The sequence below is a fragment of the Mauremys reevesii genome, linkage group 11 (genome assembly GCF_016161935.1).
Source record: "Mauremys reevesii isolate NIE-2019 linkage group 11, ASM1616193v1, whole genome shotgun sequence".
NCBI lineage: Eukaryota > Metazoa > Chordata > Testudines > Geoemydidae > Mauremys > Mauremys reevesii.
The window spans coordinates 61,125,856-61,140,126 of NC_052633.1; the positions used below are offsets into that span (position 1 = coordinate 61,125,856).

The 14,271-nt window shown below is 39.4% G+C and overlaps 1 protein-coding gene across 12 annotated transcripts in view; it reads right to left on the reverse strand.

Moving 5' to 3' along the window:
• Nucleotides 1-443: 443 nt before the first annotated feature.
• The window catches only part of SLC35F5 (solute carrier family 35 member F5), a 53,256-nt gene continuing 39,428 nt past the window's right edge, over nt 444-14,271 (reverse strand). For 10 of the 12 annotated variants that reach the window (XM_039494296.1, XM_039494293.1, XM_039494294.1 and 7 more), the window contains 4 exons: nt 13,377-13,467; nt 3,183-3,337; nt 2,125-2,213; nt 444-1,531 (listed from right to left, as the gene is read on the reverse strand). In XM_039494296.1, coding sequence (XP_039350230.1) covers nt 2,132-2,213; nt 3,183-3,337; nt 13,377-13,467 — 328 coding nt within the window. In that variant the 3' untranslated portion in view covers nt 444-1,531; nt 2,125-2,131. Of the gene's footprint in view, nt 1,532-2,124; nt 2,214-3,182; nt 3,338-13,376; nt 13,468-14,271 lie in introns of those variants that run through there. The other 2 variants (XR_005586131.1, XM_039494302.1) reach the window with 2 other exon arrangements.

The window sequence follows — 14,271 nt, forward strand, 5'->3', positions numbered from 1 at the left end:
TCTCCCTACAGCTATTGATTTGGGGGTTGAATAGATTAAAATCTAATCCTTCTAAACATTTATCCAAGTCTGTAGTTTTAATACAGGCCAGTTAGGACTTTTTTTTTTTCCTTTACATTGCCAAATCACCACCACCATTTCCACAATTAGTATCCTTATTGGTGGGAGTAATATAGAGATCAAAGACGAATGGACTTATCCCTAGAAAAACATCAGCTCCTCCAGAACAGGATTGAGACAAAATGGCAGAGCAGCATGAGAAAGCTTGCACTGTCCGTGTAGGTTTTGTAGTTATCTGGAGAATTTAGTCACCTTGACTGAAAGTCCATCTGTGCTCTTTATAAGCATTACAATTCACTAAAAGACAAAATAAATTAGTAAATACCCCTTCGCCAAAGTTACCAAATTTTACTTTTTGAAGAGGGCAATAACTGTCTGCAGGATTCTTGTGAATATATTTATTAATTTGTTACCTTTCAGCACCAAACAGAACAGCAGCATTGCAGTAGGGAAGAATACTCAGGTCACAGTGAAAAAGTTAGCCATTACACAGTAATTTCCTTAGGAAAATGAAGTCAACATGATTATTTCTAGCTTTAAAATTGCTTGGAAGATTTGAGTTGAGATAAGATAGTAACTACAAAATTTAGAAGTCTATTTGATGTTTTTTTCCTCAAATAAGCAGCTGTGCACATGGCATCTTGGAATTATTTACAATTTTACATATTAAATAATTTTGACTATTAAGTTTTCAAAAAGAGACTGATTCTGAATTATGAACTTTTACATCAAGTGCTTGTCCAGCCAAATTTATGATAATTACCACCTTTAAAAATACATAACCTTTTTATACTAACACTTCTTTAAAAGTTTGAGATTGTTAGGTCAGAACAGATTTTTAAACACAAAGCACCCTTTCCTATTACAAGGTTTTTTAAAATGGGATAAAGCAATATATGTAGTGTTCCGGAAACTTGCATACATCCTGCTCCAACAGTTGCAAAAATGTACTTATTTAATAAATTAAGATTTTTTTCTAATTTCATGTGTTAATATTCAAATAGACTTTATACAAAAATGTTAATCCGTACCTATTACAAGTAACCTACATATTTAGCTTTTTTCATCTGAAAGCCTGTAAGAAATAACGACCTGCAGAATTAAAGTATTCATTTTAAAAGTAATTTTTGAACAACTTGTTGTCCAGCATTTAACAAAAATGTGAAAACAAAAAATAAATCACCAGACCAGCATTTGCTTTCTTGATTATATCAAGTAATTTCAAGTTGAGTTCTATAAGGCAGGTTGGTTGTTTAGATGGACTGGGATTTCCTATAGTTGTAGTGATATGCACATAGTGAAGTTGTTCGTTGATAGAACCAGATGAAGACAGGCAATTATGGGAAAATAAAAGTTTAGTTTCAAAAGAACTGAAACTTTTTTTTCCAAATGTAGAATAGGCACTGAAATATGGTTCCTTATGGACTTTCCAGGAGATTGTCTCTTCGCTGAGTATGAAACCATCTTGAAACTGAAAAAAATTAAAACAGAATTATTAATGCTATGCATTAGGGATTAATTGTATTGATTTTGAGCCTATATTTCTCATTTTATATACCTTTTCCAGTCATAGCATTAAACGTATTTGAAACTGTGCAAGTGGAATGGTGAAAAATAGACTGCAAATATATTGTACAGCTGGGATATATTTTGTTTTGCGGCCAAACAGGAATTATGAGAATATTGGGAAAAAATAACCACATTTTTCTAAATCTTGCATTTCTAGTTATATTATCTTTGCAAAAGTCTACATACTCACTTGTCAGGGAGAGCAGCTTTATTTATTTATTTCAAGGGTGAGTATCAATCATGATAAAGAGTGAGTGAGTAAATTTTGTGCCTGCACAGGTTAATTTCCATGACTGTTTGGCAGACTGGTAACATACATGAGCTCCTTCTTTAATTCATGCAAATGAGTGTTAATAAAACAGGTAAAAGTACTGAAGATAATGGAATAATTAGCAAGTCCATTGTAAGGTGCTAACAACCTCAAGAGGAAAAAAAATTGACTTAAGAGTTTGAACGTATTCACTATACCTTTTGAAGTTTTCTTGTTAAACATACCTTTTGCCTATGAACAGCAGTTTTCTCCTTCTTGAGAAACACTATGCATAGGGATGAGGCTTTCACACTGCTCACTTTCCTCTGGCATTCTTAAAGAGATATCAAATTCATTTTATAATTACAGAAAATCTTAAACTGGTTATATTTTGACATGGAGACATGAATAGTAAGGATGGTAATGCTATATAAGAGTTACATATTATCTTGAGTTGTGTTCATTAAAAAAACGAAATACTTCGATGAATTACATATACTATACTAGAGTGGTCATAATTATGATCTATAGATAGCTATTTAGTGCCTCAGAAATATAGCAAATAATATGGTAACAATAATTAGGCAAACATAAAACTGTAAAGAATTTTTTCTGCAGTGAATATTCTAGTACAATAGGATTTTAAGATGGTGGCTTGTCCCCAGCCCATGAAAACTCCACTGCCATACCCAAAGTCTCTTTCCAGGCACAGTTTTATTTTCCAAACTTAGATAAAAAAAACAGAACAAAACAAAAACAGTTCTTCCACCCCCACTGGGCTACAAGTACTAGGGGATTTTCCCCCTTGACTCTCTCGTTCCATCCTGCTTCAAGGTCTGTTGCAGGATTCCTCCTTGTTCCTTGCACCTCTTCCCAGGGCTTCTCCCAGGAGGCTCTTTTTCCCCACTGCCTCCCCTCCCAATGGACTCCCTGCAGCCTCTGCTGATCTTTCCTTCCTGACAGCCCAGCTCTTTATAAGGAACACATGTCCACCCTTCAGCTGCACCTGATTAATGAATAGGGTTGGCAGGACCCAGATCTCTGGCCCTTAAAGGACAGACAACCGTGTCACAGGAATTTTTATAATTTTGTCTCTGCCCTCACTGGATATTAGGGCAAAGAACGGAGATAAAGAATTACACTGGTAACTAATCAGTCAATGAGGTTCTCTTAAAGGAGAGGAAGGGGGCCGACCGGGGGGGCGCAAAAAACCCAGGGTGTGAGTTCTGAGGCTTCTAAAAGAGGTAGGATACATAGGGAAGGTAGAATGAAAAGTTAGGGAAGTTACAATAGGTGATCATACCTCTGAATGCGATGCTTTCTGCAGATAAAGGCAAAAATTCTTCTGATTCCTACCATCACTGGATCCCAGTTGTTATAATGGCATAAGAAAGTTGCAATGAAAAATGAGAAAAATACAGGGATTGCCCCTGCAAAAAATAACCAGGAAAACTGCACCTGGAATTAGAGCATGAATATAATTTATCCAACAAAGCACAATAGTAGTTTCTTTTAACATTTCATTTTTTTTTCATTTGTGACAACTGCCATAAAATGGAGACGTGTCTACTATTGTTATTGTTAAAAGTGTCTAACTTGCATCAAGATTGTAAAGACAACTGCATTAGTAATTTATTAGCTCCTTTGTTGCTACAATAGTGTCAGCATATGTGTTTAAGACATTTCCATTTGGAGAAAAAAATAAAATCTATTTGTAAACCGTGATGGGTCTCAGTTCCTTTGAATGCTGACCAATGTTACAATTTTTGCATTTTAACATTTTCTATAAGATCTCTTGGTTCACCATGTCCTCAGTCACCCACTGTGTTCAATTCTCTTTTTTCCTTACCTCCTTACATTGGGTTCTCCACCTACATTTTTCCTCCCCTTCTCCTCCTGGTAACATGGTTCTCTTTTCTAGTTTCTCAAATGATCTCACCCTTACTCATTCACTCATGGACCTTAAAAACTCTACTAGGTACAGAACATCAAGAGAACTACATCTTCTAGCTAAAAGCTGATGTGGATCCACATTCAGGTGCGAAGCCAAACACTCCTCGCAGGCATGGAAAGAGATGTGCTGGGATTCATACTAGGGTACTGTCCTTAAACCCTCTTTTGGGGACTCCATCTTCCACATCAGTCTCTGGAAAATAGGCATGCATTTCCCCTCTCCTAAATTACATCTGGATGCTGAAAATGGAAGCACTCTCTTTGTTTCTCCACCAACCTGTACAAGTTTGATGGCACTAATCCATGAAAGTTTAATTGCCAAAGATGAGAAGGTAAGTGAATTTTCCAAGCCCTGAAATAACTGTATGGACAACCCCAGTGAAATGTCACAAAACAACATACCTACTCCACCTAGATTTGAATTTCTGACCAACAGTATAGCTGAAAAATATATATTTCAGGGCAATTTGTGCCCCCAAATGCCCATTTAAAGAGACAGATCCGTACATTAAAGAAATAAAAACAAACAACTGAAGAGAAAAATCCTTGGAAGTGGTCCTAGCAAAGAAGTTCTGATTTTTGTCTGCCAAATAAAGCATATGAGAAGCTAATAATTTGGGAAGTAACAAGAATTTGTTCTTCCTGAGTCTGTGGGGGGGAGAAATACAGCATTTTTTATTAAGTTATTTGCTCACCTGTTTTGAAAGTGAGCCATAAATTAGATGAACAGGATTTTACCTGACTCGAGGGTAGTAATAGTTAGCCTGAGCATCTGGAATGCCTACTGTATACGTAAAGCTTCAAAACAGAAATCACAAGGTCTGTTCCTTTTAAGAAAAATAAAATAAAAAGCAGAACTACTCCCTTTAAAGCTTCTTTTTAGCTAGAAAAAGCTGATTAACCATAGACAAGGCTCCCCCTTGTGGAAAAAAAATAAAGTCTTATACAGTGATAAATCTTGGGGTTTTAATGACAGAGTATGGACACCACCTCATTCTTAGGAATCTATATCTGCAGTTATTAGAATTGATTAGTGTCCACATTAATTTCTAACTGAGACTAGCTTCAAATAATTGAAATAAATGTTTAAATGAGCTTAAACGTTACATTAAAACATGGGGGACAGCATGACCTGGTGGATAGGCCACTGGACTAGGACTAGGACTAAGAGGACTTGAGTTCAATTTCTGGCACTGCCACTAATTTGCTGGTTGATCTCGTACAAGTCAATTCACTCTCTGTGCCTCAGTTTCTCCATCTGTTAAATGGGGATTATGATACCAACTTCCTTTGTAAAGCATGTTGAGATGAAAAATGCTTTATAATAACTAGTATTATTAATAGGTGCAACAAGTTTGACTTGTAATGTCTAAAGCATGCAAGTGTCTTATATTTTAGTGCTTTTCCCTTTTTTCCCTTTTCCTCAGAGCTGCTGTCTTTAGAAGAGAGGCAAATCTTATGTCTCCCAGGGAACACAGCCAACCTGAAGCACCCAGCTTCAGAGGGAATGCTCCCCTTGAGCTAGTTCTATCCAGAACAGCTCAATTATAGAAGGCACTGAAGGGTAAGGAAGGGAAGAATTCAGCACCTCATCCAGTCACAAGTTAAAACCAAAAACAGACCTAGCCTGCCTAGGTCAAATCAGGATGGTGTTAATTAGGTGTGAGAAAGAGACAGGCAGACAAAGTCAGACAGGCAGACAGAAAACTGGATGGTAGATGACAGCCATGTGAGGAGAAAATGAACTAGAAAGTGTGCAATTTGAAGCTGAAAAGGAAGGCAGACAGAAGAGGGAAAGACCCCTACTCCATTACCATCTTTCTTGGTGGCAGTGTCTATGGGGAGGTGAAGGAGGCGACAGATTGCTAATAAAAGCAGCAAAGAATCCTGTGGCACCTTATAGACTAACAGACATTTTGCAGCATGAGCTTTCGTGGGTGAATACCCACTTCTTCGGATGCAAGTAGTGGAAATTTCCAGGGGCAGGTATATATATATATATATGCAAGCAAGAAGCAAGCTAGAGATAACGAGGTTAGTTCAATCAGGGAGGATGAGGCCCTGTTCTAGCAGTAAAGGTGTGAAAACCAAGGGAGGAGAAACTGGTTCTGTAGTTGGCTAGCCATTCACAGTCTTTGTTTAATCCTGAGCTAATGGTGTCAAATTTGCAGATGAACTGAAGCTCAGCAGTTTCTCTTTGAAGTCTGGTCCTGAAGTTTTTTTGCTGTAGGATGGCCACCTTAAGATCTGCTATTGTGTGGCCAGGGAGGTTGAAGTGTTCTCCTACAGGTTTTTGTATATTGCCATTCCTAATATCTGATTTGTGTCCATTTATCCTTTTCCTTAGAGACTGTCCAGTTTGGCCGATGTACATAGCAGAGGGGCATAGCTGGCATATGATGGCGTATATTACATTGGTGAACGTGCAGGTGAATGAACCAGTGATGGTGTGGCTAATCTGGTTAGGTCCTATGATGGTGTCGCTGGTGTAGATATGTGGGCAGAGTTGGCATCGAGGTTTGTTGCATGGATTGGTTCCTGAGCTAGAGTTACTATGGTAAGGAAACAGATCAACAGAGCCAGACGTGTACCCAGAAGCCTCCTACTGCAAGACAAACCCAAGAAAGAAACCAACCTTGGGTGGCAGGCCAGTCCTCGCCCACAGACAACCTGCCAACCTGAAGCATATTCTCACCAGTAACTGCAAGTAACTCTAGCTCAGGAACCAATCCATGCAACAAACCTTGATGCCAACTCTGCCCACATATCTACACCAGCGACACCATCATAGGACCTAACCAGATTAGCCACACCATCACTGGTTCATTCACCTGCACGTTCACCAATGTAATATACGCCATCATATGCCAGCTATGCCCCTCTGCTATGTACATCGGCCAAACTGGACAGTCTCTAAGGAAAAGGATAAATGGACACAAATCAGATATTAGGAATGGCAATATACAAAAGCCTGTAGGAGAACACTTCAACCTCCCTGGCCACACAATAGCAGATCTTAAGGTGGCCATCCTACAGCAAAAAAACTTCAGGACCAGACTTCAAAGAGAAACTGCTGAGCTTCAGTTCATCTGCAAATTTGACACCATTAGCTCAGGATTAAACAAAGACTGTGAATGGCTAGCCAACTACAGAACCAGTTTCTCCTCCCTTGGTTTTCACACCTCTACTGCTAGAACAGGGCCTCATCCTCCCTGATTGAACTAACCTCGTTATCTCTAGCTTGCTTCTTGCTTGCATATATATATACCTGCCCCTGGAAATTTCCACTACTTGCATCCAAAGAAGTGGGTATTCACCCACGAAAGCTCATGCTGCAAAATGTCTGTTAGTCTATAAGGTGCCACAGGATTCTTTGCTGCTTTTACAGATCCAGACTAACATGGCTACCCCTCTGATACTTGCTAATAAAAGGGTAGCCAGAGGCAGCAGCTGTTTTTAGTGAGGGTGAAGAGACAATAGTCAGAATTAAAAGCAACAGGAAAATCCACAACGAGCAGGAAAAGAAGAGCAAGAAAAAGGTCAGGGGGTGTTGTGCCTGAAGAATGGAAAGGGTTAGGGAAGGTAGGGAGGAAAGGAGTGGATATGTGCAAAGGACTAGGATTAAGACAGATGCTGCCAGCAGGTAGGCAGAGAAAGCAGAGGTAGAAAAAGATTAAAATAAGGAAAAGAAGAAAGAGCAATTGAGATGAGTAAAAGAAATGAGATTTGTTATTAAATGTTTTGGGCTTATTAATATTATAAATGTCAAACAGATACAGTACAAGTGTTCAGATTATAGTGATGAGTGTCATAAAAATAATTAGAAAGTTAAAAGATACTATCTGTTGCTATTGCATTAGTGTGCCTCGAATCTGTCATGCAACATTGCTTTAATGCTGTCTCTTCCATTTCAGATGCTGCAGTGGTTTTGTGTATTTTGTGCTTATACAGAATAAATTCTATTTATTTAAAGGACTGGGCTGAGAATCTATTTGGGTTTATACTTCAGAGAAGAAGCTGTTCCAGTTTTCTGGGAATTACAAAAGAGGATTCCTGTTCATTCAACCATCGCCGCGACTATATTTAAATAAATTGCCTCAGAATATGAAAAATAATAATAAAAAAAAGCTTGTGAGCCTTTTACACTTCAAAAGATATAAATATAGCTGCCTACATGCACTGGAGTGAAATTATTCTTGTTTTTGTGGAGAAAAGTTACTTTGATTTACTGAAGAACTTTTCACTTACTTTTATATTCTTGGTACAATGTTTGTGTCCTTTATATGAATTGCTTAAGTTTCAAGACCAAGACAATTAGGCTTGTTTTGCCTAGGCTTTAGCTTATTTACATGAAATAATTTATTTTAGTTGTAGTTTCTGTACACTTAAAGTTGAAAACACCCTAAAGCTGCACCCTAAAGTTGAAAACATTTTCACTTTCTTCCAAATAGAAAAGATATATTTTATGTCTGCTTTCACTACTATTATTCAGGTTTGAATTCAGCCATCTTTAATGCTTGTCATTTTCTTTCTTGTGGCGACTGGCATTTCACATGAAGAAAGGCCTTTTTAAAATAGCCTACCACAAAAACATTGACCCACCTAAAATGTCACAACAACAGACTTCACAACACATACAGATGTTGCTGAACCCAATGTCCAAAAAATAAGATTTGGGAAAAGTCAGCCTATATAACGGAAAACAACAAAATAAAAACTGATTCCAGTCTTCAGAGTGCTCAGCAGCTTCCAGAAGATGCTGTATTTTGGGAAATAGCCATTAAAAATGTCATGTAATTGCATAAAAATAAGGCAATAAAGCCAGAGGAAGACCTGCATTTTAACGAGACACATGACAGTAGCAATGTTTCCTCCAGGTTTTCTTTGTACTGAGCAAACAAACTTCCCTGAGAACTACACTGTTGTTTACTCTCATGGTTTCAGGCACAGGAGGGAGTGCTCTGCCTGTGGAGTGGAAGGAAGTCAGCATCTTGGGGGGGACCAGGGAAATGAGGGAGTCAGAGATAGAGGGAGTGGGGGTGTCAGAGGCAGTGAGGCTGAGGAGAGATGTGGGGCAGTGGGACAGAGTGGGGGGTTAGAGTGCCAGGGATAGGAGGGGGAGAGAAGTGGGTGCTCTCCCTGTGGAGCGAGAGGAGCTAAGGAGACTCAGAACAGCGGTAGAGGCAGCTGGCTGCAGACAGGGAAGAGGGGGTTTGCATCTCTTGCCCAGGGTAACTGCTCCCAGCCCTGGTCCATTCCTAGGTACTATGGCAGCTGCTCCAGCCCCTTTGGGTCCCACTGTCACCTCCACCCCTATCAGCTGGGGAGCCCTTAGTCACCACTTCAGCTCTCACAATGCCCACCCCAGGAACAGAGGAATTTGTGAGTGGCATCACTTGTGACACACACAGCCTCATGTGCATGCAGTTTACAAGGAACGTTGGTCAGTGGCACACATCACTCAAATAACAGACTATATTTTCAAGTTTTATCATGCAAATCATATTGTCCAGACATTGTGAGGAATGCAATAATATCCTTGTACATCTGAATGGTTTTCCAAGACTATAGTGACATTTCAGATGGGGATGGTCTTAGCGACAAGTGTAAATGCTCCTTTTCTAAATCAGGGGTTTTATCTGGCTGCATGATCGCGGTGAGTTTAACATTGCCCTTGTAACGTCCACCCTTGTTGAGGAAGAGATTCTTCTCTAAGTCACTACATGAATTTATATCAATCATGTGACATGCAGCTCTTGGGAAGGGGAACATCTTCCAGACTTTTGACACTTTGGCCTCTAAGTGCCAAAGAGCTTAGAAAGAGCAGAGTTGAGAGTCAACCCTTCACACAGAGCAATGGCTGTGGCCATTAGGAGGAAAGAGTTCTGAAGCCTCAGCAGGAAAAGACACCTGCTTCTCACCACAACTCCATTTGGTTTTTTAATTGGAAAGAGTGGGAAAAAGTGTTCACGTCAGGTAAAGCTGGCTCATGCTCCACTAACACACTCCTACCCCTTTTTTCCCAGTAGAGGGGAAAGTGAGAAGATGCGGGGAAAAACTTTAAAGTTCAAAAAAAAGAAACAAAGCTTTTCAGTTTATTAAAAAACCCAAAGGGATTAAGTCAACATGAAACAAAAATATGCACAAAAAATGCACACAGAAAAAAATCAAAATTGTTCATCAGAATTTAAATTTTCCCTATGAAAATGTTGTGATCAGCTTTATTCTCCCCACATTTAAGTATCAGAATGGGGACAGACCCTCTGCAAGCAAATAAAAGAACTGTAAAAAAACGCAATTTAATGAGCTACTGTAATAAGCTATCTAATGAGCTAATAAATTACTTTTTAAAATAAGTCTGGGCTAAAAATGTGGTGTAAACTGAACAACCACAAGTAACACCTAAAACCTGTGTGTTCACTCAAGACATCTCCACGATGTATAAATTGAGCCAAGTAATTTTTTTTGTGGGGTCCATAAGGAATTGTTAGTGTACTTTTATCATCATCTTTGTGGTTGAGCTTTGATCTTTTGAGATTTTACAAACTAGCCAGAGTCATGTTGGATTGAAGACCCCACTTCAAAAGAAAATAAATACCACTGTGAGTGGTGGGAGTGATCTGCAAGTGGCAAATTGAGTTAATACAGAACATTTGGAATATTAATATCCATAGGTTTCTTGAACTAAATATACTGCGACATCATAGTAAGAATAAGTGAGTTCACCCTCAAAGAGCTGCCCAATGTACAATTTGGGTGACTATGCCTACCTATATTCCTTGTGCAGTTTCAACTGAATAGAGCAGGGGTGGGCAAATTATGGTCTGGGGGCCACATCCGGCCCGCCAGATGTTTCAATCTGGCCCCCAAGCTCCCACCAGTGGGGTCCAGGGCTTGCCCTGCTCTGGCACTCCAGCTAGGGAGTGGGGTCAGAGTCTCCCAGAAGCAGTGGCATGTCCCTACTCCAGCTCCTATGCATAGGGGCAGCCAAGGGGCTCCGCATGCTGCCCCCGCAGCTCCCATTGTCTGGGAACTGGGGCCAATGGGAGCTGCAGGGGTGGCACCTGCGGACAGGGCAGTGCACAGAGCTGCCTGGCTGCACCTCCACGTAGGAGCCGGAGGGGTGACATGCCACTGGCTCTGGGAACTGCTTGAGGTAAGTGCAGCCCAGAGGCTGCACCCCTCATCCCCTCCTGCACCCCAAACCCTTTCCCCAGCCCTGATCCCGCTCTTGCCCTCCGAGCCTCTCGGTCCCAGCCCGGAGCACCCTCCTGGGCCCCCAACCCCTCATCCCTAGCACCACCCTACATCCCGCACCCTCAGCCAGAGCCCTCACCCTCCCCCCACACCCCCCAACCCTCTGCCCCAGCCCGGAGCTCCCTCCTGCACCCTGAACTCATTTCTGGCCCCACCCCAGAGCCCGCACCTCCAACCGGAGCCCTCACCCCCTGCACTCCAACCCCCAATTTCGTGAGCATTCATGGCCCACCATACAATTTCCATACCCAGATGTGGACCTCAGGCCAAAAAGTTTGCCCACCCCGGAATAGAGTATATGTCCACTTCCTGACCTGCCTTAGACTGTTTTGTTGCATTGAAGAGCTGCTGCATGCCACCATGCCACCAATGGGTGAAGGGAATCCAGTCTACAAAGCGAGTCCAGATCCTCTGACCTGGGAATTGCTATAAGTGTAAGCTGCTTTTAAATTATTGTATTGCTTACTGATCCATTTTAGGGTTTACCATCAAAACAAAAGAACTTCAACCATTTCACTATCATTTAAGGGAAAGGAGGATTTCCTACTTATTTAGCAACATACAACTGTTAGTCATTGCTGTCATTTGTTTACATTTGTCAGAACATAAAGGCAGCTTTCATGATTTCCCCTTGATAAGCACCAAATGCACTTAATCAATATCCATCTTTTTTTAAAATGAGTACAAAGAAGAACTAACGATACAGATGAGAAAGATAATATATACACTAACTTCAAAAATTGTGAGGCATATCACTTATGCACTAATGTATGCTTTCTCTTCCCCCAACAAGCAGTACTTGTGCTAGTTTTGAAAGCTATTCCAAGAAGTTAAATAGGTATTGTAGAGTCAGATCTAGGGATCTCAGTTGCTATAGTTAGCAAAACGGAATAATTATTTGCTCCAACATTAGGAGCAGCAGCAAAGTTTTAAGAGCCCATGATCATAGCAAACAGAAAAACAAACCTGTAAGATGGAGAGCTTTGAGTCAATTAAAACAAGAATTAAAAATGAAGACAAAGTAGTACTCAACATGTATGTATGTATATATTATGTGTTACTATACACAGAACATAAGAACAGCTATACCTGGGTCAGATCAAAGGTCCATCTAGCCTAGTATCCTGTCTTCCGACAGTAGCCAATGTCAGGTGCCCCAGAGGGAATGAACAGAACAGGTAATCATCAAGTGATCCATCCGGTTGCCCATTCCCAGTTTCTGGCAAACAAACAGAGGCTAGGGACACCATCCCTGCCTATCCTGGCTAGTAGCCATTGATGGACCTATCCTCCATGAATTTATCTAGTTCTTTTTTTAACCCACTTGTAGTCTTGGCCTTCACAACATCCTCTGGCAAGGAGTTCCACAGGTTGACTGCGCGTTGTATGAAAAAATACTTCCTTTCGTTTGTTTTAAATCTGCTGCCTATTAATTTGATTTGGTGAACCCTCATTCTTGTGTTATGAGAACACTAAATCCAGATTATAATTCATATAAACAAATTAAGAATTTAGGGCTCCTTGCCATTGATAAAATACTACAGTCAAACATTCAAAAAGACAGCTAAAGTTTATATGAAAATCATGACAAAAATGATTTAATTTTAATAGGATATTCAACAAAAACTTAGACAATTTCGTTTGAGGGGGAATATAAATGAAAAATTGTGGCTCATTTCTGTTCTAAAAACTATTTTTGGATATTTACTATAATCACATGAAGTGTTCTCTCACAGTTATTGACTTATATGACAATACCCATGGAAATAAGGTGTTTTGTTTTTTTAATTGGGACCTCTTCATTTAAAAATTTAATTTTATATTTACTGTATTCATAAAATCTAGGATTAAGCCTTAAATTGTCCATCTTCTGCAGAAATTAATCTACAGGTTTTTTTATATCACTAACTGAATATTTTCAAGATATAAAGGTCACAGAAAGGATTTTACACTATTAAGTTGCTATTTAAGGATGTTGTTACATGCTGTTCTATAGGTTTAGTTAAATGATTAGACCAGGTAAGGGAACTGAAGTGGGAGAGTTTGGTGATTTAAATTACTTTTCATTGAAGTTGTATTTCAGCGAGATAAATTAAGTATGCAGTAACAAACAAGATTAATATACATACAGCAAGGATGACAGATAATTCAGTCTTGATAATTAACAGTAATAGGAAAATACTGTACATTGTGTACATTGAGCTTTAACACTGGCATTGCACTAAAATGCACCTACTTAGGCCTGTTAATAATGCTCAAATCTTATCAGCAATCAAGTGTACATTACCTTCTGCATGCACATGTCAGCTATTATGGACAGAGGTATTGTAAGGCTTAGCGCAAGTGTGCCTATCAGTGATGAGGTAAGAAAGCAGCCCCTAAAAAATATAAAAGTCTTATTTAAAAATTAAGACACATACTTTAAAGTGCAGAAGAGATTTAATCAAGGTTATCTGTTAGTTAAGGTTTGTTTTAAGTGTAAAGCCATAAGGTTTGTTTTCAAAAGTCCTTTGCAGGATACCTTCAATGTGAAAGTGACTGAGCCATAGAATATATATATATTTTAAAATAAGATATTTCATGGAATTACTGTGAATTTGAAGTATTCTTTAATTCATGAATTATTGGCCCAACAAAAGATCTAGAGCAGTGGTCCCCAACCTTTTTCGTCTGGCACCACAGAGGAACGTGGCGGCGAACGAGCATCCGCGGGCACTTCGTTGGGGACCCCTGATCTAGAGTAAGGCTTGCCTAGTTTGAGCCATTTTGGTATCAAGTTAACAGCACCTAAGATATTAAGAAAGGCTGTAAGTTAGACACTATGATCCATCAAGTCAATGATCCCAAATGTAAAACCAGGCTTGACAGATACCTTCATAAGAGGTATTCTGCTTTGTCATGTAAAGAATCACTGATTTAATAACTCTGTAAATGCTTATTTTCCCACTTCAGTCAATACTGTTCATTAAAGTAAATTACCTATTTATTCATGAGTCTAATGGTATTAGATGCTTGTGGAATATCAAAATCAGTAATTAGGAAGTTTTACGGGTAATCTGGAAAAAAAACAACTTGTACCCTTTTTTGTTTCTTTATCTCCATCATCAAGGAACAAAGAGGGCACCAGATATATTTTTTCTATTTTAATTTAACTTCCTAATTACGAGGGCTGGTCAAAATTT